This window comes from Cololabis saira, chromosome 2 (assembly GCF_033807715.1).
Source record: "Cololabis saira isolate AMF1-May2022 chromosome 2, fColSai1.1, whole genome shotgun sequence".
Classification (NCBI taxonomy): domain Eukaryota; kingdom Metazoa; phylum Chordata; class Actinopteri; order Beloniformes; family Belonidae; genus Cololabis; species Cololabis saira.
This window is the reverse complement of record NC_084588.1, coordinates 36,410,947-36,435,959: the sequence shown is the minus strand read 5'-3', so window position 1 is coordinate 36,435,959 and position 25,013 is coordinate 36,410,947. Positions and strand designations below refer to the sequence as shown.

The 25,013-nt window shown below is 43.5% G+C and overlaps 1 protein-coding gene and 7 non-coding genes across 11 annotated transcripts in view; 1 reads left to right on the top strand and 7 right to left on the bottom strand.

Moving 5' to 3' along the window:
• LOC133463173 (nuclear pore complex protein Nup214-like) overlaps nucleotides 1-7,026 on the top strand; it is a 36,200-nt gene extending 29,174 nt beyond the window's left edge. For 2 of the 4 annotated variants that reach the window (XM_061744540.1, XM_061744561.1), the window contains 7 exons: nucleotides 531-598; nucleotides 695-866; nucleotides 1,024-1,176; nucleotides 1,245-1,416; nucleotides 5,144-5,286; nucleotides 5,802-5,832; nucleotides 6,344-7,026. In XM_061744540.1, the coding sequence (XP_061600524.1) occupies nucleotides 531-598; nucleotides 695-866; nucleotides 1,024-1,176; nucleotides 1,245-1,416; nucleotides 5,144-5,286; nucleotides 5,802-5,832; nucleotides 6,344-6,380 (776 nt within the window). In that variant the 3' untranslated portion in view covers nucleotides 6,381-7,026. Of the gene's footprint in view, nucleotides 1-530; nucleotides 599-694; nucleotides 867-1,023; nucleotides 1,177-1,244; nucleotides 1,417-5,143; nucleotides 5,287-5,801; nucleotides 5,842-6,343 lie in introns of all 4 variants that reach the window. The other 2 variants (XM_061744542.1, XM_061744552.1) reach the window with 2 other exon arrangements.
• A 4,521-nt stretch (nucleotides 7,027-11,547) lies between these two features.
• On the bottom strand, nucleotides 11,548-11,629 carry trnal-aag (transfer RNA leucine (anticodon AAG)). The gene has a single exon. It is a non-coding gene; the product is annotated as a tRNA-Leu (tRNA).
• Nucleotides 11,630-13,518: 1,889 nt separating this feature from the next.
• trnal-aag (transfer RNA leucine (anticodon AAG)) lies at nucleotides 13,519-13,600 on the bottom strand. The gene has a single exon. It is a non-coding gene; the product is annotated as a tRNA-Leu (tRNA).
• Nucleotides 13,601-15,495: 1,895 nt separating this feature from the next.
• trnal-aag (transfer RNA leucine (anticodon AAG)) lies at nucleotides 15,496-15,577 on the bottom strand. Its single transcript has one exon. It is a non-coding gene; the product is annotated as a tRNA-Leu (tRNA).
• A 1,777-nt stretch (nucleotides 15,578-17,354) lies between these two features.
• trnal-aag (transfer RNA leucine (anticodon AAG)) lies at nucleotides 17,355-17,436 on the bottom strand. Its single transcript has one exon. It is a non-coding gene; the product is annotated as a tRNA-Leu (tRNA).
• Nucleotides 17,437-19,331: 1,895 nt separating this feature from the next.
• On the bottom strand, nucleotides 19,332-19,413 carry trnal-aag (transfer RNA leucine (anticodon AAG)). The gene has a single exon. It is a non-coding gene; the product is annotated as a tRNA-Leu (tRNA).
• Nucleotides 19,414-21,308: 1,895 nt separating this feature from the next.
• trnal-aag (transfer RNA leucine (anticodon AAG)) lies at nucleotides 21,309-21,390 on the bottom strand. The gene has a single exon. It is a non-coding gene; the product is annotated as a tRNA-Leu (tRNA).
• Nucleotides 21,391-23,285: 1,895 nt separating this feature from the next.
• trnal-aag (transfer RNA leucine (anticodon AAG)) lies at nucleotides 23,286-23,367 on the bottom strand. Its single transcript has one exon. It is a non-coding gene; the product is annotated as a tRNA-Leu (tRNA).
• Nucleotides 23,368-25,013: the final 1,646 nt, after the last annotated feature.

Genomic DNA, 25,013 nt, shown 5'->3' with positions numbered 1-25,013 from the left:
ATTGTGTCAGTGTGTCAAGGCTGAATTATGGTTCCGCGTTAAACCTAGGCCGTAGGGTACGCAGCTATTGAAGTCTCTCCGTAGGCTACGCCGTAGCCTGACGTGCACCTCCCAAAAAATGTAACTAAGCGTCGAGGCGACGCAGACCCAACGCAGACCGAGAGGGCTGTGATTGGTTTGCTTGCAACGCATTTCCGGTTCCGGTTCGTGAAGCAGTAGTGAACTTTCAGCACTCTTTTCTTCGTGTGTGTTTTTTTTTTTTTTTTTTTTTTTTTTTGGGTTGTTTTGGTTTTTTGCACAATAGTTCTCCTTCTCTCTTTGATTCACTATGACCGGAAAAGCCAGACACTAAACAAAGTATCAACTAGCTCTCTGGAGGTATTGCACCGTGGCGAAATGGAGTGACGGAGAAGTCCGAAGGGTTCACGACAGCGTCACGGCAACGGAGTAGGCTCTGCGTTGGTTTAACGCAGGACCTTAAATCAGGCTTTACTCTTAATGTTCTTCTTTTTTTTTAATCTTTTGTTCAGCTTTTGGCTGCTCCAGTGCCACCCCTGTATTTGGCCAACAATCAACTCCTGGAAACTTATTTGGACAGGTATCATCAACTTTTCGATTAATCTAACCTGTGAAAAGGATGACACAATAATGCCTTTCTGCTCAACAATTTGTCTGACTAAAATGTCTGTGCCAGCAGCAGCAGTCAGCCGGTGGGAGTGTGTTTGGTTCAACCAATACGGCAGGCTCACCCTCTGGTGGTGGGTTTTTCAGCGGCCTGGGAGGTAAACCGAGCGATGACGCTGCCAACAAGAACCCATTTGGCACGGGTCCGTCCACCGGGGTTTTCGGGCAGGCGACTCAGGCTGGTATGCTTACCGGTCCCATCATTCTCAACCCCGACTCTTGTTTTTATCTCAATATTATCACACAAACAAATCAATCTAATAAAAGAATATATACGAGGAGTAAACCATTGTTCACTTGTGCTTGAAAGCTAAATTTATTGTCTTATTTCTCCTGTAGGTACCCCCAGTCTGTTCGGGGATAGTGGTGCCAAAAGCTTTGGTTTTGGTCAGTCCTCCTTTGGGGAGCAGAAGAGCAGTGGGGCCTTCACCACTGGCGCTGGGAGTGTTGCATCCCAGGGCTTTGGTTCCTTCTCTACACCAACAAAACCAAGTAGATATCACTGTCCTTCATCTTTTACAATCGCTTGCACAGCCTCTCAACGCTATTCCTTTCTGCAGGTGGGTTTGGCGGCGCTCCGGCGTTTGGAAGTCCCCCTTCTTTCGGTGGTTCCCCAGCATTTGGAGGTGGGTCATCATTTGGTACGACCCCGTCTTTCAGCAACCCTGTTGGTTCCTCAACCAATAAAGTGTTCGGAGAGGGAACAGCAGCTTCCAACATGGGAGGATTTGGGTAAGAATATCCCTGGTTCTATCAAAGTTGTTTTTTGGTAACTAATGCTGGTTTAGTCTTTTTTTGACTTAATAGACGCATTGATTTGACAAAAAGTGTAAACATAATCTTAATAGTCACTGTATTCAGTGGCAATGACATCCAGTCATGACCCCCTCAAAAATATTCTTGATACACATTTGGCTTCACTTGACATGCAAGTGTGTTTTTTTTTAATAAATAGATATTATTGTAAGTCAGTATTTACTCAAAAATGAGCTTTTATGTGGCCAGACGTTTAGGAATTACAGACATCCAGCTTAAGGATATGTTGTTGTTATTTTTGTTAGGGCCCGACCACTGACAGTGCGAAGGCCCTATTGTATCTGTAGGAATTTTAATTTTTCTCGTTTTTATTTTTCTTTTCTCGTTTTTATTTTGCACGCAAGCCAGGCCTGGTGAAAAATGTGATTTTTAATGGGCGTCGCCAAATGGCTAAACAGCGCCCCCTAGAAAACTTCGTGCCTCAAGCCCCACAATACGGTTTGACGTACATGCACGAAAATCGATACACACCTGTATCATGTCGCAACTTAAAGAAAAGTCTCTTGGCGCCATGGCCGAAACCGAACAGGAAGTCGGCCATTTTCAATGAATCATGTAATTTTGGCGCAATTTATGCCACTTCTTCGGCCGTTAATACGGCCCTAACCTTAACATGCACCCAGGTGTGTTATACATCAAAATGTGCGTCTCCATTAGGGGTGGGCGATATGGCAAAAAAAGTGATCACGATTTTTTTTCCCATATTGAATGATCTCGATTTTTAATCACGATTTTTTTAAATCAGAAGATCCCCCCTCCCTTCTGGAATAAAATAGAAAGAAACCAGAGATTAGTTTTTTTTTTATTAACAAATAAAGCAAATAGCATGTTTTAACAAGAATCCAGAATGCTACCAGTGGTACCCACCGAAAAAACTAGGGATGCACCAAAATGAAAATTTGAGGCCGAAACTGAAGCGGAATAAAATTTAAAGACTTGGCTGAATACTGAGTACCGAATAGCCTACGGAATGCGGTTGTTCACAGTTTTTCGTTTATTTTGCCATTTTTTTCACAATTGCATAGATAAAATTGCAATGACATTATTAAAAACAAAAACAGTAAACTAATATGAGTTGAGCCACTGTCAAGCAGCTGGCGATGCGGTTGCTTAAATTGACCAACAGGTGGCTCTCTAACATCACAGTTTGTGTACTGTGCGTGACTCTGACGCTGGTTGGTAATTAAGGAGTTAAAACTCACTCGCCACTTACAGGACTCAGTAGCCAGCAGAAACGGCAGTTTTATTACATTTATTAACTGTAGTACCGCTATTATGAGAGGTTATTTCTCACAGTATTAGCCTAAAGGGACTTAAGGCTGATTTATGGTCCCGCGTTACACCAACGCAGAGCCTACGGCGTCATCTGCTGAGCTCTGCTTGTTGCCTCCGCGCTCCGACACATTCACTCCGCTGAGCGCGCACACACGCACGCACGTACGCACGCACGCACACACACACCCATGTCGGGGCCGCGGAGTTTCTGAAGTCGGCGGTGATGAGTAATTTGTGGTACAAGCAGAGCGAATCACAACTTTAATGAGTGCGGTTCGAATACACAATACATCCATCACGAAGGGCATTTTGTGAATCCATCACACCCTCCTCCTGTACGCTCGGAAGAAGTTGTCCGGCGAAATAAATAAATAAATAACCGCTAACCGTGAGTCCCGGTCGGCTCGAAGCTAAGCTAACGCTAGCCTGCGGTTGTTGTCTTGTAGTTTTATTCTCTCTGGTCACGCTTGCTCCACCAGTGCAGGGGAGGCAGATGTGACTACTTTACTGCCTATGGTCATGCAACTTGCCGCGGCATGTCATACATGATCAATTAATGCAGACAGCGCGGTGCCAGGAAAGCGGGTTGTGATTGGTTGTCGTGCACTTTGCTGCAGCATGTTTTGCACGTGATCGAGAAAGTATACCCACAGCTGATCACCGTGATCGAACTTAATTTGATCGCGATCACAAATCGAGATCGTATAATCGCCCAGCCCTAGTCTCCATCCAGCGACGGAGCGCATTACTTTTCTCAGTCAAAAGCGTTACTATAGCGACGATATATGCCAAAAAAGCGCGTCCCCCCTTTATCTGATTGGTCCATACAAATAAAACTTTCTGCCTGAAGCCCCACAATACGGTTTGACGTACGTGCACGAAAATCGGTACACACCTGTATCATGTCGCAACTTAAAGAAAAGTCTCTTGGCACCATGGCCGAAGCCGAACAGGAAAGATAAGATAAAAAATCCTTTAATAGTCCCACAGAGGGGAAATTTGCAGATTACAGCAGCAAAGGGGATAGTGCAAAAAACAAGAGGCATCAATAAAAATAGTTATCACACAGTAATAATAAAAACACTATAAACAGTATATACAATAATAAGAAGAAGGAGAAGAAAAATAAATGATAAGAAATACTAGTATATAAAAAAAAAAAAAATAACATGGATATTTAAGAAAAAAAGAAGTTGGCCATTTTGAATTAATTGTGTAATTTTGGCGCAATTTATGCCATTGCTTTGGCTGCTTCTTCGCCCAAACCGTAACGTGCACCCAGGTGTGTTATACATCAAAATGTGCGTCTAGATCCTGCTACGACGCGCATTACTTTTCTCAGTCAAAAGCGTTACCGTCGCGACGATAGACGCCAAAAAGCGCACCCCCCCCCTTCATGTGATTGGTCCATATTTGATAGTTCCTACTTTCTGCCATAACTTTTGAATGGTTTGATATAAATAAATGTCCAGGCCTGAAGACATCTACATGCAAGTCATACAAGCGCTTCCACTGCAACACGCCTGAACGTGCACAAGGGTGCGAGGGCCCGTTCATCCCTGCTTGTAGCTTTAATTGTCATTGTTTTGGTTGTTTTCATGTATTTAACTGTCAATTCGTCCACCAGCTTTATCTCAGAGCTTAGTCGTCGTTTCTGAGACTCTTTGTTTTGTTCCAGTTTGGTCAACTGCGCCCGCTTAGGGTCTGCAAACAGAAATACTAACATTTGAAATATACAGATGATGCTGCTAGAAAGTAGGTTATTTGTACAGCTTTTCCCTCAAATATAACAGATGGACAGTTTACCACTATGTATTATAGGCACTGAAGGAGAAATTCTTTACAACTCCCAACAAATTAAATTCAAATTTAACTTTGAACAGGATTTTGATAGTCATTTTGCCAGCGTTATTAACTTCTTGTCTGCCATGTGCATGTGTTTTTATAGCAGTGAACATGGCTACAAGCCTGAAACTACATATCTTTGTGCAGGAGCAGATTATACGGGCCTGCTCCCTCTATCTCCCTCTCTGTTTTGCTTATACTCTTTTCTCTCTTGGGAATCAGTGGGTGTGGTCCTGCAGAAGGGATTACGTTCTTTTTTCTTTTATTTTAGTTTCTCAATCCTACACACAAACCCCATCTTGAACATTCTGTCTTGCTTACATGTGTAAGGACGGACATAATGTTGTCCTCTGTTCCATACTTCTGTATTGCCGTCTTTATATATTACAGATTTAATTCATGGCAGTTGGATGCTCTCCGTCATTTAGTCTCAGAAGGTCCCGCTCAAGTTTTCTGTGTAATATTTAGTTGAATTTTTTTTGTGTTACTTTAACACAGCTCCTGTGTCTGCCTCTGTTTTCAGGTTTTCCTCACCCAGCGCCCCCTCCTTTGGTGCTTTAGCCACTCAGAGTGCCCCATCATTCGGGGGCTTGGCCCAGCAGGGCACTGGATTTGGAAGTCAGCCCAATACGTTCTCAAGCTTTGGACAGCAGCCACAGACAGGAGGTGATACATTTACTTTGTTTGCATTTATTTTTAGTGGCCCCCCACTTTCTGTTCCTTTGAAGAGTTTAGTTAAATGCAGCATATTAGTGGCTGAATTGGTGTCAGTAGGCCAGTTCCCACTATCAGAGCATTTTCTGGTCTGAAACCGCGTTGAGTACGTGTCTAATGTTTGGGTTAGCATTCTTTCAAGGCTTAAAAATGACCAGGTACCAGTTCCTGGATGCATACAACAAGAGAAGTACCTTTGAGTTTGCATCCATACATAACCCTGGTTGGATGCCTTGTCATACTTAGCCCCGTCACTTCTATGCAATTGTTATGTTGCTCTCTCCATTTGTCTTCATAGTTTATCTTTATTTTGCATATGTCATTATCTTTGTGGTTGTTATTAATACATCATACCATCCACTTGCCCCTCAGACACATCTGTTACTCACTGATATTAAACATCTATCTTTTGGCATGTCAGTTAACAGTTTTCTATCACTGATTTTATCACTTTTTTTGTTTTGCAGGGTTTTCTGGAAACACTTTTGGATCAAACCAGTAAGTGTGGTCAGTACTTGTAGTTTAAATTCTGCATTTCACACTGCACTGATCAGTAAATAGACCCAGATTTCTGTGTCTGCAGCGCCATGTGCCTGAGGGACTAAGCTTTGCTAAAGCACACATCTTTTCTTCCACATCAGTGTCTTTCTGATTTAATACCACCTATCTAACCTTCCTGCCTTCCTGGCACTCCAAATAAAATCACCACGCAAGAAATAAGTAAAATATTTGATCATGTAAAAAAAATATATTCAATAAATACTTTTTAATGATGGCGGTTTGAAACCCCTGCCAATAACTGCCACGCTACTACTTTTGGAAGTTGCTCATTCAGCTGTTTTGATTATTACAAGTCAAAAATATTTGAAAATTGCTGATGGAATTTTTTTTTTCTTCAGATCCAGTAAAGGGAAAATAGACTCACTCAAAGTGTTATATTACCAATACTGTTGCACTTTCAAGGATTGAATTTCTTTGTTTCTGCTTTGTTGATCATTTGTTCTTTCAGATCAAGTTCCCAATCGTTCGGTGGCTGGAGAAGCTAGTTTTACTAAACTTAGGAGCTCCTATAGAAGCTAGAGAGACATTTCTACCTGCAATCAAGCTTTTGGAAAGGGAAATACTGGATTGCATTTGCGTTGAACGGGTAAAAAAAAAAAGTTATGTGAGAATTACATTTAAAAGTATTTTCAAGCTGCTCGTGGAGTCCAGTTCACTATCTACATATGTCATATTCTTGTACTCATTTTTTACCATTTGAAGTGATCTTGGTGTCTTCCTGGGACAGCCAAACCTAGTACTAGTACTTTTACAAGCAGGAGAATATACAGAATGTTATTTATTGATGTGGTTCACAGCATTGATTAACATGCTCCCAAGTTCATTTTTTGCTTTACATTTACAAAAAAATGCATTTAAAAACATGCATTTATATAGAATATTTAAAGATTTACTTTTGAACTTTTCAGTCTTGGATGCAAATGTCAGAGATTATTATTATAGTTGGGCTACATATTAAGATAAAGTCCAGACGCATGTCATGATACAGTCTTAAAAACATGTTCTGTGTGTCGAACCTTTGAAGAAATTTGTGAAATGAAACAATCATTAATTTCACTTGGAATGAAAAACATTTGACTTCTTTTTTTGTGGTTGTTGTGCCAGCTTTTGATGTATATTTTTAGATGGAAAACTAGAAATAAATGATGTTTCTAAAAAAATTTTAACATTGTTTTGATTATTTTGGTCAAAATTAAGGTGGAGCAGCAGAGAAAGATTAAAAGCTACAGACACAGTGGAGATCTTGTTTATGGCCGCCAGGTTGGACTGGGTTTGTGACTCAACCTCATTAAAGAAGCAAAAACACAAACTCCAAACACCGCTACGGAAAAATGGCAGAAGCTCCAGCCGGCGGAGTTGTTGTTGTTCCGGCCAGAGTTAGTTGTTGGTGTGGTTTCACACATGGGAGGCCAACCGATGTAAATCGTAACGAAAGGGCGCAGAATCTTAACGGCTCGTAGAAGCCACATCACACTGGCTCATCACTGCAGAATTTGGTTGCTCTCTGAGTTGGCAGGCTGAGGGGAGACCACTTTATATATGTTAAAGCAAGAGAAAACGTGTTTTTCATAATAGGTCCCCTTTAAATTACGTTCACAATTTATGGCTGTAGTGCATGTCGTAGCAAACTTTGATCCTAGTGCACGAACATTTTGAAGATATGGGGAACTGGTGACGCAGACGGTGAGGTGGTGAAATGAAGCCAAATTCATGTCATACTTTTAATGTCATCACATATCAGTGTTAACATTAGGCAAATACCAATTCAGATTAACAATATGAGTCAGTCATTATTCACTTAATAAACACCAAGACAAAATGCAGAAGCGGCATGTGAAAAACTAAGTGCACTGTTGCTTCTCCCAGAGGAATTAAGAGATTATGGCCCGGTTTCACAGACAAGGCTTATATCAAGCCAGGATTAGGCCTAAGTCAGACTAGTAAAGCTAGGTAATTTAAGTGGCTTGCATGAGCGTGGCTTATATTTGTCTTAGTTAGTCCCAGACTGTGGAGTCCTGGAGTAAGCTTAAAGCAGAACACCTCATTAGCTTAAGTGGGAGCACAGTCTGTTAGCATAATGGTGCTCACAAAAACCTGGAATGGAATTGAGGACAGTTTTGCTGGAGGGAATTTTGACACCAAACATGGTTGAAGCTAAAAGAACACGCTCAAAGAACTATACTGAGTATGAAAAAAAACTCTACTTAAACAAATTTTGGGAAATCATGCTGTTATTGAAAGTAAAGGGCATAGTGCTGCTGTTGAACATAAGAAGAACAATGCTTGGGCTGCCATTTGCAGTGAATTCAATGCAAATTAAAATGTAACCACACTTTTGTATCTAACGGTGTTCTTTTCCCAGAGGATATTATTCTAACCCTGGTGGAAGAGCCAGTGCACAGTGACTGTGCACCCTCCACATCTGGCATGGCATCCCAGAGAAAAGATGCTGCCAAAACCTTCCAGCAGAGACCAAAAAGGATGTCAATGCATGAAAAGTTAGCCTTAGAAGTTCATGAGCAGAAAATGAAATATCTGAAAGAAGAGCATGACATGAAAATGAGAATTCTATAGGTCGAATTGGATATAACATTAGAAGAGAGAGTTGTTCAAAGAAAGATGCATGAGATAGCTATGTAATGTAATGAAATACACTTGACAAGAGTGTGAGTATTGTAGTCACCACAACCTAAATTTTAGGACAGCCTTGGTTGAGTTTCTCATTTAATTTTTCAGCACACTATTGCACTGCAATGTGAAAGCAGCTCTGAGTGCAAGTCCTTGTTGGACTGGCATGGGCACATCTGAATCATTCTGGTCTTCCATTGGAGGGTCAGGACAATTATACTGCTTTAGGTAGTTGTACAGCTTCAGGTAGTTGTGCAGCACAGCTGTAGCAATGATCACCTTGCAGCATATTCTTGGCTCAAAATGAAGTGTATTGGATAAACACTGGAATTGATTTTTCCACACTCCAAACATACGCTTGATCATCCCTCTAGTGCGAATATGAGCTTTGTTATATCTTTGCTGCTCAGTTGTTGTGGGATGTGGCCAAGGTGTGAATAAATAGGAACTCTGCGCATATGCACTGTCACCAATTAGTATTCCGCTATGTTGCCCTCTCTCAAACTGAGCACACAATGAAGAGTTGTGAAAAATCCTTGAGTCATGTGTTGCTCCCTTCAAACGGGCGACAATGTTTGAAAACTCTAAATTGGGAGTGCATACAGCCTGAACATTGATGGAAAACCAGTTCTTACGGTTCCTGTACTCCTCAGCATCAGGAGTTGATGGACACTTGATTTCAACATGACATCCATCAATACAGCCAATCACTCCTGGGAAGTTCCCATATTCGTAGAATCACGATTTATAGTTGGTTTGCTCAGCAGCATCAGGGAACTTAATGTACAGATTTCTCAGTTCACAAATGGCACTGCAGACATTGTGAACTATTCTAAACACTGTTGCTTTGCTGACACCACACAAATCACCAGTTTCACGATGAAAGGTTCCAGATGCCAAGAATCTCAAAGTTATCAGAACTTGGAGAGAACTGGGTACAGGCCTTCCTTTATGAGACATGGAGGAAAGTCTAGGCTCAAGCAAAGTAATTATCTCCAGTACATCTTCTTTGTACATACGAAAGCGGTTTCGGAAAGTTATTTCATCAAACTGATTCAATGGATTACTCCTATCCACAAGTATTTGTCTGGCTGGCCTCTGTAGCGAATATTGGTCTTCATTTAGATATTCCAAATACTCCATGCTCCCAAAACATCTGTGCTCCCTTTCACAAACAGTACTAAGCTGAAGTTAAACCTGCCTCTTTGCAGGATTAATATAAACTTCAATTTAGTCCTAGAGTAGCTCTAATCCACCATCCTGCAATTGGCTTTGTTTAATCCAGAACAGACTAAATCTATGACTATTTTAAGATATGTCTGTGCAAGTGACTTAAAGTTAAGCCAGCTCAAACAGCATTTTAGTCTGAGACTAGGCTTAAGCCTTGTCTGTGAAACCGGGCCTTTATTCTTTAAATCAAATCCATTTGAATAATTAACCGCCTGCAAGGGTGAAAGCATGACAACTTCTATAAAAGAGGAAATTGTTGCAGTTCAATTTAGTTTGTTTTTTTAAATAGCCTTTTTTAGTGATGAAATACATAAATAAAGAATAATGACATCAATACAGAAGACAACCATAAAGAATATGTACAAGTATGTATGGGTTGTCAGGAGAAAACTTATATGTGGTCTGTGTTGTGGAAAAACCTGATACACGTCTTTAACACGTTATTTACAACTAGGTGAATAACTGGACAGAAAACTGAGTGGCTAAGTTACCTATATTAAGACCAGAGAGATGATCCATATTTCAATAGATTTAAAACGATTAATTACAGCACACACTGCAGCTTCACAAACTCAACTCATATATTCATTTCACCATCTTGCTCCACACACTTGTTGCTTCTTTTCATTTCACTAATTAAATAAACACGTTGAAATTTGATAATGTCCCTTTGACCTTCCGTACACCACATGATACATAACATAATATATCATTATCAGACTTATAATATAATAACGCTGATCGTGTCCCTCTGTGTTAGAAGCACAGCGTCAGTCAGGACACGGCCACTTCCAGGTGCGCCATGCTCGGTGCCAGGACGCGCCGTGCCGGGAACTTCCTCGTCACCCACCGCTTCCAACTGTAGATTGACTGAGGACAGAACAAATTAGTGCCGGGCCACTCTCCTCTTGGCTTCCACCTTCAGATTGCACCACTTCTTTTTAAAATTTCTGCCACAGATCTGTCCATGGCACTCACTGCGTTTAGCGCAGCAACAACGTTGTTGATGTAAGTGATGCCACTACTGTGACCACCAAATAATGTTGTCTTCCTGGCCTCCACCTCATCCACAACATCTCGATCTCGGTCTCCGTGAAATTTAGTGGCACGGTTGCCCGGCTCGACACATGTCTCATTCATGCTGACGCGCAGCAGAAACAGACTGCAGGAAGCCGCTGTGCATGCTCAGCAGGGTCATTTATATACAAATACAGTCATGAACTACTTTGCATTGCCCATTTATGGTAGAAAGTGGGCGCGTAGAGGGCGGAATATGAGGCGAATTCACCTGCGCAACCTTCCAGCTGGACTGTGATTTATAAAGCGAACATTTTTTATAAATCCGGATTTTATTTTGCGCCCGCCATTTTCGGCTTTTGGGTTTATGTACACTTTTAGTATGAATCCTACACACTCTTTTATAAATGGGGCCCCAGGTTCAGATCCGAAACGGGACGTCAGTGATGTGATCTTCTGCATTTTCAGGTGTTTACATGGTACATGGAAGAGAAGCCTTAAGCTTTTAGGTTTTATTTTAACATTACAGAACATTTAGAAGAACTTCTTATCCAAAGTGACCCACATCAGAGGACGACAATCAAGTCACAGCAAACATTATAAATTGAAGAGTCAGTTAACGGCATTCAGGTGCGAGTTCAGATATTACAGGGTTCACATAGTTTTAGAAGGATTCCTGCAACATTTGTTCACAAAAGTCCCTGAAACAATGCTCATCACAAACAAGGTTTAGCATTTGATGTAAAGTGAAGTCATCAGCTTCTAAACATTTGTTGATGGCAGTGGTGGGATTTGAACCCACGCCTCTTATGAGACTGGAGCCTTAATCCAGCGCCTTAGACCGCTCGGCCACACTACCACTGACTGGTGGAAGAAAGCTGCTTTTTTTCCAATTAATTCCCCTCCGTTTTCCTTTTTTCATTTGCCCTTTTTCAAAGCTTTTCACTGGATTCATTTGTAGATGTGTATGTTGGAATCACATTTTCAGATAACTTCCAAGTCTGAGGAAAAAACATAAAATCTCCTTATTAAAAGTTAAAAGACAGATAAGTGTGTGATGTCCCTGCCGGGTGCGGTGGCGCGTGCCTGTAATCCAAGTTACCGGGAGGTTGAGGCTGGTGGATCGTTTGAGCTCAGGAGCTCTGAGCTGCAGTGGACTATGCCGATCAGGTGTCCGCACTAAGTTTGGTATCGATATGGTGATCCTGGGGGAGTCCGGGACCACCAGGTCGTCTAAGGAGGGGAGCATCGGCCCAGGTCGGAAACGGAGCAGGTCAAATCCCCCGTACCGCTCAGTAGTGGGGTCGCACCTGTGAATAGATGCTGAAGTGCAGCCTGAGTAATACAGCGAGACCCAGTCTTTTTACACTCCCTCTACTCTTATAATAACTACCGTCATAACACATCAGCTCTTCACATCTTGTTGCTGCTTTTCTCTCTTCTGTTACATTCAAAACTACACTTTGTTGCTCCTACAGCGCCTCCACCTGGAGAAAACGATTAATTACAGCACTCACTGCAGCTTCACAAACTCAACTCATATATTCATTTCACCATCTTGCTCCACACACTTGTTGCTTCTTTCCATTTCACTAATTAAATAAACACGTTGAAATTTGATAATGTCCCTTTGACCTTCCGTACACCACATGATACATAACATAATATATCATTATCAGACTTATAATATAATAACGCTGATCGTGTCCCTCTGTGTTAGAAGCACAGCGTCAGTCAGGACACGGCCACTTCCAGGTGCGCCATGCTCGGTGCCAGGACGCGCCGTGCCGGGAACTTCCTCGTCACCCACCGCTTCCAACTGTAGATTGACTGAGGACAGAACAAATTAGTGCCGGGCCACTCTCCTCTTGGCTTCCACCTTCAGATTGCACCACTTCTTTTTAAAATTTCTGCCACAGATCTGTCCATGGCACTCACTGCGTTTAGCGCAGCAACAACGTTGTTGATGTAAGTGATGCCACTACTGTGACCACCAAATAATGTTGTCTTCCTGGCCTCCACCTCATCCACAACATCTCGATCTCGGTCTCCGTGAAATTTAGTGGCACGGTTGCCCGGCTCGACACATGTCTCATTCATGCTGACGCGCAGCAGAAACAGACTGCAGGAAGCCGCTGCGCATGCTCAGCAGGGTCATTTATATACAAATACAGTCATGAACTACTTTGCATTGCCCATTTATGGTAGAAAGTGGGCGCGTAGAGGGCGGAATATGAGGCGAATTCACCTGCGCAACCTTCCAGCTGGACTGTGATTTATAAAGCGAACATTTTTTATAAATCCGGATTTTATTTTGCGCCCGCCATTTTCGGCTTTTGGGTTTATGTACACTTTTAGTATGAATCCTACACACTCTTTTATAAATGGGGCCCCAGGTTCAGATCCGAAACGGGACGTCAGTGATGTGATCTTCTGCATTTTCAGGTGTTTACATGGTACATGGAAGAGAAGCCTTAAGCTTTTAGGTTTTATTTTAACATTACAGAACATTTAGAAGAACTTCTTATCCAAAGTGACCCACATCAGAGGACGACAATCAAGTCACAGCAAACATTATAAATTGAAGAGTCAGTTAACGGCATTCAGGTGCGAGTTCAGATATTACAGGGTTCACATAGTTTTAGAAGGATTCCTGCAACATTTGTTCACAAAAGTCCCCGAAACAATGCTCATCACAAACAAGTATTTGATGTAAAGTGAAGTCATCAGCTTCTAAACATTTGTTGATGGCAGTGGTGGGATTTGAACCCACGCCTCTTATGAGACTGGAGTCTTAATCCAGCGCCTTAGACCGCTCGGCCACACTACCACTGACTGGTGGAAGAAAGCTGCTTTTTTTCCAATTAATTACCCTCCGTTTTCCTTTTTTCATTTGCCCTTTTTCAAAGCTTTTCACTGGATTCATTTGTAGATGTGTATGTTGGAATCACATTTTCAGATAACTTCCAAGTCTGAGGAAAAAACATAAAATCTCCTTATTAAAAGTTAAAAGACAGATAAGTGTGTGATGTCCCTGCCGGGTGCGGTGGCGCGTGCCTGTAATCCAAGTTACCGGGAGGTTGAGACTGGTGGATCGTTTGAGCTCAGGAGCTCTGAGCTGCAGTGGACTATGCCGATCAGGTGTCCGCACTAAGTTTGGTATCGATATGGTGATCCTGGGGGAGTCCGGGACCACCAGGTCGTCTAAGGAGGGGAGCATCGGCCCAGGTCGGAAACGGAGCAGGTCAAATCCCCCGTACCGCTCAGTAGTGGGGTCGCACCTGTGAATAGATGCTGAAGTGCAGCCTGAGTAATACAGCGAGACCCAGTCTTTTTACACTCCCTCTACTCTTATAATAACTACCGTCATAACACATCAGCTCTTCACATCTTGTTGCTGCTTTTCTCTCTTCTGTTACATTCAAAACTACACTTTGTTGCTCCTACAGCGCCTCCACCTGGAGAAAACGATTAATTACAGCACTCACTGCAGCTTCACAAACTCAACTCATATATTCATTTCACCATCTTGCTCCACACACTTGTTGCTTCTTTTCATTTCACTAATTAAATAAACACGTTGAAATTTGATAATGTCCCTTTGACCTTCCGTACACCACATGATACATAACATAATATATCATTATCAGACTTATAATATAATAACGCTGATCGTGTCCCTCTGTGTTAGAAGCACAGCGTCAGTCAGGACACGGCCACTTCCAGGTGCGCCATGCTCGGTGCCAGGACGCGCCGTGCCGGGAACTTCCTCGTCACCCACCGCTTCCAACTGTAGATTGACTGAGGACAGAACAAATTAGTGCCGGGCCACTCTCCTCTTGGCTTCCACCTTCAGATTGCACCACTTCTTTTTAAAATTTCTGCCACAGATCTGTCCATGGCACTCACTGCGTTTAGCGCAGCAACAACGTTGTTGATGTAAGTGATGCCACTACTGTGACCACCAAATAATGTTGTCTTCCTGGCCTCCACCTCATCCACAACATCTCGATCTCGGTCTCCGTGAAATTTAGTGGCACGGTTGCCCGGCTCGACACATGTCTCATTCATGCTGACGCGCAGCAGAAACAGACTGCAGGAAGCCGCTGCGCATGCTCAGCAGGGTCATTTATATACAAATACAGTCATGAACTACTTTGCATTGCCCATTTATGGTAGAAAGTGGGCGCGTAGAGGGCGGAATATGAGGCGAATTCACCTGCGCAACCTTCCAGCTGGACTGTGATTTATAAAGCGAACATTTTTTATAAATCCGGATTTTATTTTGCGCCCGCCATTTTCGGCTTTTGGGTTTATGTACACTTTTAGTATGAATCCTACACACTCTTTTATAAATGGGGCCCCAGGTTCAGATCCGAAACGGGACGTCAGTGATGTGATCTTCTGCATTTTCAGGTGTTTACATGGTACATGGAAGAGAAGCCTTAAGCTTTTAGGTTTTATTTTAACATTACAGAACATTTAGAAGAACTTCTTATCCAAAGTGACCCACATCAGAGGACGACAATCAAGTCACAGCAAACATTATAAATTGAAGAGTCAGTTAACGGCATTCAGGTGCGAGTTCAGATATTACAGGGTTCACATAGTTTTAGAAGGATTCCTGCAACATTTGTTCACAAAAGTCCCTGAAACAATGCTCATCACAAACAAGGTTTAGCATTTGATGTAAAGTGAAGTCATCAGCTTCTAAACATTTGTTGATGGCAGTGGTGGGATTTGAACCCACGCCTCTTATGAGACTGGAGCCTTAATCCAGCACCTTAGACCGCTCGGCCACACTACCACTGACTGGTGGAAGAAAGCTGCTTTTTTTCCAATTAATTCCCCTCCGTTTTCCTTATTAAAAGTTAAAAGACAGATAAGTGTGTGATGTCCCTGCCGGGTGCGGTGGCGCGTGCCTGTAATCCAAGTTACCGGGAGGTTGAGGCTGGTGGATCGTTTGAGCTCAGGAGCTCTGAGCTGCAGTGGACTATGCCGATCAGGTGTCCGCACTAAGTTTGGTATCGATATGGTGATCCTGGGGGAGTCCGGGACCACCAGGTCGTCTAAGGAGGGGAGCATCGGCCCAGGTCGGAAACGGAGCAGGTCAAATCCCCCGTACCGCTCAGTAGTGGGGTCGCACCTGTGAATAGATGCTGAAGTGCAGCCTGAGTAATACAGCGAGACCCAGTCTTTTTACACTCCCTCTACTCTTATAATAACTACCGTCATAACACATCAGCTCTTCACATCTTGTTGCTGCTTTTCTCTCTTCTGTTACATTCAAAACTACACTTTGTTGCTCCTACAGCGCCTCCACCTGGAGAAAACGATTAATTACAGCACTCACTGCAGCTTCACAAACTCAACTCATATATTCATTTCACCATCTTGCTCCACACACTTGTTGCTTCTTTTCATTTCACTAATTAAATAAACACGTTGAAATTTGCTAATGTCCCTTTGACCTTCCGTACACCACATGATACATAACATAATATATCATTATCAGACTTATAATATAATAACGCTGATCGTGTCCCTCTGTGTTAGAAGCACAGCGTCAGTCAGGACACGGCCACTTCCAGGTGCGCCATGCTCGGTGCCAGGACGCGCCGTGCCGGGAACTTCCTCGTCACCCACCGCTTCCAACTGTAGATTGACTGAGGACAGAACAAATTAGTGCCGGGCCACTCTCCTCTTGGCTTCCACCTTCAGATTGCACCACTTCTTTTTAAAATTTCTGCCACAGATCTGTCCATGGCACTCACTGCGTTTAGCGCAGCAACAACGTTGTTGATGTAAGTGATGCCACTACTGTGACCACCAAATAATGTTGTCTTCCTGGCCTCCACCTCATCCACAACATCTCGATCTCGGTCTCCGTGAAATTTAGTGGCACGGTTGCCCGGCTCGACACATGTCTCATTCATGCTAACGCGCAGCAGAAACAGACTGCAGGAAGCCGCTGCGCATGCTCAGCAGGGTCATTTATATACAAATACAGTCATGAACTACTTTGCATTGCCCATTTATGGTAGAAAGTGGGCGCGTAGAGGGCGGAATATGAGGCGAATTCACCTGCGCAACCTTCCAGCTGGACTGTGATTTATAAAGCGAACATTTTTTATAAATCCGGATTTTATTTTGCGCCCGCCATTTTCGGCTTTTGGGTTTATGTACACTTTTAGTATGAATCCTACACACTCTTTTATAAATGGGGCCCCAGGTTCAGATCCGAAACGGGACGTCAGTGATGTGATCTTCTGCATTTTCAGGTGTTTACATGGTACATGGAAGAGAAGCCTTAAGCTTTTAGGTTTTATTTTAACATTACAGAACATTTAGAAGAACTTCTTATCCAAAGTGACCCACATCAGAGGACGACAATCAAGTCACAGCAAACATTATAAATTGAAGAGTCAGTTAACGGCATTCAGGTGCGAGTTCAGATATTACAGGGTTCACATAGTTTTAGAAGGATTCCTGCAACATTTGTTCACAAAAGTCCCTGAAACAATGCTCATCACAAACAAGCATTTGATGTAAAGTGAAGTCATCAGCTTCTAAACATTTGTTGATGGCAGTGGTGGGATTTGAACCCACGCCTCTTATGAGACTGGAGCCTTAATCCAGCGCCTTAGACCGCTCGGCCACACTACCACTGACTGGTGGCAGAAAGCTGCTTTTTTTCCAATTAATTCCCCTCCGTTTTCCTTTTTTCATTTGCCCTTTTTCAAAGCTTTTCACTGGATTCATTTGTAGATGTGTATGTTGGAATCACATTTTCAGATAACTTCCAAGTCTGAGGAAAAAACATAAAATCTCCTTATTAAAAGTTAAAAGACAGATAAGTGTGTGATGTCCCTGCCGGGTGCGGTGGCGCGTGCCTGTAATCCAAGTTACCGGGAGGTTGAGGCTGGTGGATCGTTTGAGCTCAGGAGCTCTGAGCTGCAGTGGACTATGCCGATCAGGTGTCCGCACTAAGTTTGGTATCGATATGGTGATCCTGGGGGAGTCCGGGACCACCAGGTCGTCTAAGGAGGGGAGCATCGGCCCAGGTCGGAAACGGAGCAGGTCAAATCCCCCGTACCGCTCAGTAGTGGGGTCGCACCTGTGAATAGATGCTGAAGTGCAGCCTGAGTAATACAGCGAGACCCAGTCTTTTTACACTCCCTCTACTCTTATAATAACTACCGTCATAACACATCAGCTCTTCACATCTTGTTGCTGCTTTTCTCTCTTCTGTTACATTCAAAACTACACTTTGTTGCTCCTACAGCGCCTCCACCTGGAGAAAACGATTAATTACAGCACTCACTGCAGCTTCACAAACTCAACTCATATATTCATTTCACCATCTTGCTCCACACACTTGTTGCTTCTTTTCATTTCACTAATTAAATAAACACGTTGAAATTTGCTAATGTCCCTTTGACCTTCCGTACACCACATGATACATAACATAATATATCATTATCAGACTTATAATATAATAACGCTGATCGTGTCCCTCTGTGTTAGAAGCACAGCGTCAGTCAGGACACGGCCACTTCCAGGTGCGCCATGCTCGGTGCCAGGACGCGCCGTGCCGGGAACTTCCTCGTCACCCACCGCTTCCAACTGTAGATTGACTGAGGACAGAACAAATTAGTGCCGGGCCACTCTCCTCTTGGCTTCCACCTTCAGATTGCACCACTTCTTTTTAAAATTTCTGCCACAGATCTGTCCATGGCACTCACTGCGTTTAGCGCAGCAACAACGTTGTTGATGTAAGTGATGCCACTACTGTGACCACCAAATAATGTTGTCTTCCTGGCCTCCACCTCATCCACAACATCTCGATCTCGGTCTCCGTGAAATTTAGTGGCACGGTTGCCCGGCTCGACACATGTCTCATTCATGCTGACGCGCAGCAGAAACAGACTGCAGGAAGCCGCTGCGCATGCTCAGCAGGGTCATTTATATACAAATACAGTCATGAACTACTTTGCATTGCCCATTTATGGTAGAAAGTGGGCGCGTAGAGGGCGGAATATGAGGCGAATTCACCTGCGCAACCTTCCAGCTGGACTGTGATTTATAAAGCGAACATTTTTTATAAATCCGGATTTTATTTTGCGCCCGCCATTTTCGGCTTTTGGGTTTATGTACACTTTTAGTATGAATCCTACACACTCTTTTATTAATGGGGCCCCAGGTTCAGATCCGAAACGGGACGTCAGTGATGTGATCTTCTGCATTTTCAGGTGTTTACATGGTACATGGAAGAGAAGCCTTAAGCTTTTAGGTTTTATTTTAACATTACAGAACATTTAGAAGAACTTCTTATCCAAAGTGACCCACATCAGAGGACGACAATCAAGTCACAGCAAACATTATAAATTGAAGAGTCAGTTAACGGCATTCAGGTGCGAGTTCAGATATTACAGGGTTCACATAGTTTTAGAAGGATTCCTGCAACATTTGTTCACAAAAGTCCCTGAAACAATGCTCATCACAAACAAGGTTTAGCATTTGATGTAAAGTGAAGTCATCAGCTTCTAAACATTTGTTGATGGCAGTGGTGGGATTTGAACCCACGCCTCTTATGAGACTGGAGCCTTAATCCAGCGCCTTAGACCGCTCGGCCACACTACCACTGACTGGTGGAAGAAAGCTGCTTTTTTTCCAATTAATTCCCCTCCGTTTTCCTTTTTTCATTTGCCCTTTTTCAAAGCTTTTCACTGGATTCATTTGTAGATGTGTATGTTGGAATCACATTTTCAGATAACTTCCAAGTCTGAGGAAAAAACATAAAATCTCCTTATTAAAAGTTAAAAGACAGATAAGTGTGTGATGTCCCTGCCGGGTGCGGTGGCGCGTGCCTGTAATCCAAGTTACCGGGAGGTTGAGGCTGGTGGATCGTTTGAGCTCAGGAGCTCTGAGCTGCAGTGGACTATGCCGATCAGGTGTCCGCACTAAGTTTGGTATCGATATGGTGATCCTGGGGGAGTCCGGGACCACCAGGTCGTCTAAGGAGGGGAGCATCGGCCCAGGTCGGAAACGGAGCAGGTCAAATCCCCCGTACCGCTCAGTAGTGGGGTCGCACCTGTGAATAGATGCTGAAGTGCAGCCTGAGTAATACAGCGAGACCCAGTCTTTTTACACTCCCTCTACTCTTATAATAACTACCGTCATAACACATCAGCTCTTCACATCTTGTTGCTGCTTTTCTCTCTTCTGTTACATTCAAAACTACACTTTGTTGCTCCTACAGCGCCTCCACCTGGAGAAAACGATTAATTACAGCACTCACTGCAGCTTCACAAACTCAACTCATATATTCATTTCACCATCTTGCTCCACACACTTGTTGCTTCTTTTCATTTCACTAATTAAATAAACACGTTGAAATTTGATAATGTCCCTTTGACCTTCCGTACACCACATGATACATAACATAATATATCATTATCAGACTTATAATATAATAACGCTGATCGTGTCCCTCTGTGTTAGAAGCACAGCGTCAGTCAGGACACGGCCACTTCCAGGTGCGCCATGCTCGGTGCCAGGACGCGCCGTGCCGGGAACTTCCTCGTCACCCACCGCTTCCAACTGTAGATTGACTGAGGACAGAACAAATTAGTGCCGGGCCACTCTCCTCTTGGCTTCCACCTTCAGATTGCACCACTTCTTTTTAAAATTTCTGCCACAGATCTGTCCATGGCACTCACTGCGTTTAGCGCAGCAACAACGTTGTTGATGTAAGTGATGCCACTACTGTGACCACCAAATAATGTTGTCTTCCTGGCCTCCACCTCATCCACAACATCTCGATCTCGGTCTCCGTGAAATTTAGTGGCACGGTTGCCCGGCTCGACACATGTCTCATTCATGCTGACGCGCAGCAGAAACAGACTGCAGGAAGCCGCTGCGCATGCTCAGCAGGGTCATTTATATACAAATACAGTCATGAACTACTTTGCATTGCCCATTTATGGTAGAAAGTGGGCGCGTAGAGGGCGGAATATGAGGCGAATTCACCTGCGCAACCTTCCAGCTGGACTGTGATTTATAAAGCGAACATTTTTTATAAATCCGGATTTTATTTTGCGCCCGCCATTTTCGGCTTTTGGGTTTATGTACACTTTTAGTATGAATCCTACACACTCTTTTATAAATGGGGCCCCAGGTTCAGATCCGAAACGGGACGTCAGTGATGTGATCTTCTGCATTTTCAGGTGTTTACATGGTACATGGAAGAGAAGCCTTAAGCTTTTAGGTTTTATTTTAACATTACAGAACATTTAGAAGAACTTCTTATCCAAAGTGACCCACATCAGAGGACGACAATCAAGTCACAGCAAACATTATAAATTGAAGAGTCAGTTAACGGCATTCAGGTGCGAGTTCAGATATTACAGGGTTCACATAGTTTTAGAAGGATTCCTGCAACATTTGTTCACAAAAGTCCCTGAAACAATGCTCATCACAAACAAGGTTTAGCATTTGATGTAAAGTGAAGTCATCAGCTTCTAAACATTTGTTGATGGCAGTGGTGGGATTTGAACCCACGCCTCTTATGAGACTGGAGCCTTAATCCAGCGCCTTAGACCGCTCGGCCACACTACCACTGACTGGTGGAAGAAAGCTGCTTTTTTTCCAATTAATTCCCCTCCGTTTTCCTTTTTTCATTTGCCCTTTTTCAAAGCTTTTCACTGGATTCATTTGTAGATGTGTATGTTGGAATCACATTTTCAGATAACTTCCAAGTCTGAGGAAAAAACATAAAATCTCCTTATTAAAAGTTAAAAGACAGATAAGTGTGTGATGTCCCTGCCGGGTGCGGTGGCGCGTGCCTGTAATCCAAGTTACCGGGAGGTTGAGGCTGGTGGATCGTTTGAGCTCAGGAGCTCTGAGCTGCAGTGGACTATGCCGATCAGGTGTCCGCACTAAGTTTGGTATCGATATGGTGATCCTGGGGGAGTCCGGGACCACCAGGTCGTCTAAGGAGGGGAGCATCGGCCCAGGTCGGAAACGGAGCAGGTCAAATCCCCCGTACCGCTCAGTAGTGGGGTCGCACCTGTGAATAGATGCTGAAGTGCAGCCTGAGTAATACAGCGAGACCCAGTCTTTTTACACTCCCTCTACTCTTATAATAACTACCGTCATAACACATCAGCTCTTCACATCTTGTTGCTGCTTTTCTCTCTTCTGTTACATTCAAAACTACACTTTGTTGCTCCTACAGCGCCTCCACCTGGAGAAAACGATTAATTACAGCACTCACTGCAGCTTCACAAACTCAACTCATATATTCATTTCACCATCTTGCTCCACACACTTGTTGCTTCTTTTCATTTCACTAATTAAATAAACACGTTGAAATTTGATAATGTCCCTTTGACCTTCCGTACACCACATGATACATAACATAATATATCATTATCAGACTTATAATATAATAACGCTGATCGTGTCCCTCTGTGTTAGAAGCACAGCGTCAGTCAGGACACGGCCACTTCCAGGTGCGCCATGCTCGGTGCCAGGACGCGCCGTGCCGGGAACTTCCTCGTCACCCACCGCTTCCAACTGTAGATTGACTGAGGACAGAACAAATTAGTGCCGGGCCACTCTCCTCTTGGCTTCCACCTTCAGATTGCACCACTTCTTTTTAAAATTTCTGCCACAGATCTGTCCATGGCACTCACTGCGTTTAGCGCAGCAACAACGTTGTTGATGTAAGTGATGCCACTACTGTGACCACCAAATAATGTTGTCTTCCTGGCCTCCACCTCATCCACAACATCTCGATCTCGGTCTCCGTGAAATTTAGTGGCACGGTTGCCCGGCTCGACACATGTCTCATTCATGCTGACGCGCAGCAGAAACAGACTGCAGGAAGCCGCTGCGCATGCTCAGCAGGGTCATTTATATACAAATACAGTCATGAACTACTTTGCATTGCCCATTTATGGTAGAAAGTGGGCGCGTAGAGGGCGGAATATGAGGCGAATTCACCTGCGCAACCTTCCAGCTGGACTGTGATTTATAAAGCGAACATTTTTTATAAATCCGGATTTTATTTTGCGCCCGCCATTTTCGGCTTTTGGGTTTATGTACACTTTTAGTATGAATCCTACACACTCTTTTATAAATGGGGCCCCAGGTTCAGATCCGAAACGGGACGTCAGTGATGTGATCTTCTGCATTTTCAGGTGTTTACATGGTACATGGAAGAGAAGCCTTAAGCTTTTAGGTTTTATTTTAACATTACAGAACATTTAGAAGAACTTCTTATCCAAAGTGACCCACATCAGAGGACGACAATCAAGTCACAGCAAACATTATAAATTGAAGAGTCAGTTAACGGCATTCAGGTGCGAGTTCAGATATTACAGGGTTCACATAGTTTTAGAAGGATTCCTGCAACATTTGTTCACAAAAGTCCCTGAAACAATGCTCATCACAAACAAGGTTTAGCATTTGATGTAAAGTGAAGTCATCAGCTTCTAAACATTTGTTGATGGCAGTGGTGGGATTTGAACCCACGCCTCTTATGAGACTGGAGCCTTAATCCAGCGCCTTAGACCGCTCGGCCACACTACCACTGACTGGTGGAAGAAAGCTGCTTTTTTTCCAATTAATTCCCCTCCGTTTTCCTTTTTTCATTTGCCCTTTTTCAAAGCTTTTCACTGGATTCATTTGTAGATGTGTATGTTGGAATCACATTTTCAGATAACTTCCAAGTCTGAGGAAAAAACATAAAATCTCCTTATTAAAAGTTAAAAGACAGATAAGTGTGTGATGTCCCTGCCGGGTGCGGTGGCGCGTGCCTGTAATCCAAGTTACCGGGAGGTTGAGGCTGGTGGATCGTTTGAGCTCAGGAGCTCTGAGCTGCAGTGGACTATGCCGATCAGGTGTCCGCACTAAGTTTGGTATCGATATGGTGATCCTGGGGGAGTCCGGGACCACCAGGTCGTCTAAGGAGGGGAGCATCGGCCCAGGTCGGAAACGGAGCAGGTCAAATCCCCCGTACCGCTCAGTAGTGGGGTCGCACCTGTGAATAGATGCTGAAGTGCAGCCTGAGTAATACAGCGAGACCCAGTCTTTTTACACTCCCTCTACTCTTATAATAACTACCGTCATAACACATCAGCTCTTCACATCTTGTTGCTGCTTTTCTCTCTTCTGTTACATTCAAAACTACACTTTGTTGCTCCTACAGCGCCTCCACCTGGAGAAAACGATTAATTACAGCACTCACTGCAGCTTCACAAACTCAACTCATATATTCATTTCACCATCTTGCTCCACACACTTGTTGCTTCTTTTCATTTCACTAATTAAATAAACACGTTGAAATTTGATAATGTCCCTTTGACCTTCCGTACACCACATGATACATAACATAATATATCATTATCAGACTTATAATATAATAACGCTGATCGTGTCCCTCTGTGTTAGAAGCACAGCGTCAGTCAGGACACGGCCACTTCCAGGTGTGCCATGCTCGGTGCCAGGACGCGCCGTGCCGGGAACTTCCTCGTCACCCACCGCTTCCAACTGTAGATTGACTGAGGACAGAACAAATTAGTGCCGGGCCACTCTCCTCTTGGCTTCCACCTTCAGATTGCACCACTTCTTTTTAAAATTTCTGCCACAGATCTGTCCATGGCACTCACTGCGTTTAGCGCAGCAACAACGTTGTTGATGTAAGTGATGCCACTACTGTGACCACCAAATAATGTTGTCTTCCTGGCCTCCACCTCATCCACAACATCTCGATCTCGGTCTCCGTGAAATTTAGTGGCACGGTTGCCCGGCTCGACACATGTCTCATTCATGCTGACGCGCAGCAGAAACAGACTGCAGGAAGCCGCTGCGCATGCTCAGCAGGGTCATTTATATACAAATACAGTCATGAACTACTTTGCATTGCCCATTTATGGTAGAAAGTGGGCGCGTAGAGGGCGGAATATGAGGCGAATTCACCTGCGCAACCTTCCAGCTGGACTGTGATTTATAAAGCGAACATTTTTTATAAATCCGGATTTTATTTTGCGCCCGCCATTTTCGGCTTTTGGGTTTATGTACACTTTTAGTATGAATCCTACACACTCTTTTATTAATGGGGCCCCAGGTTCAGATCCGAAACGGGACGTCAGTGATGTGATCTTCTGCATTTTCAGGTGTTTACATGGTACATGGAAGAGAAGCCTTAAGCTTTTAGGTTTTATTTTAACATTACA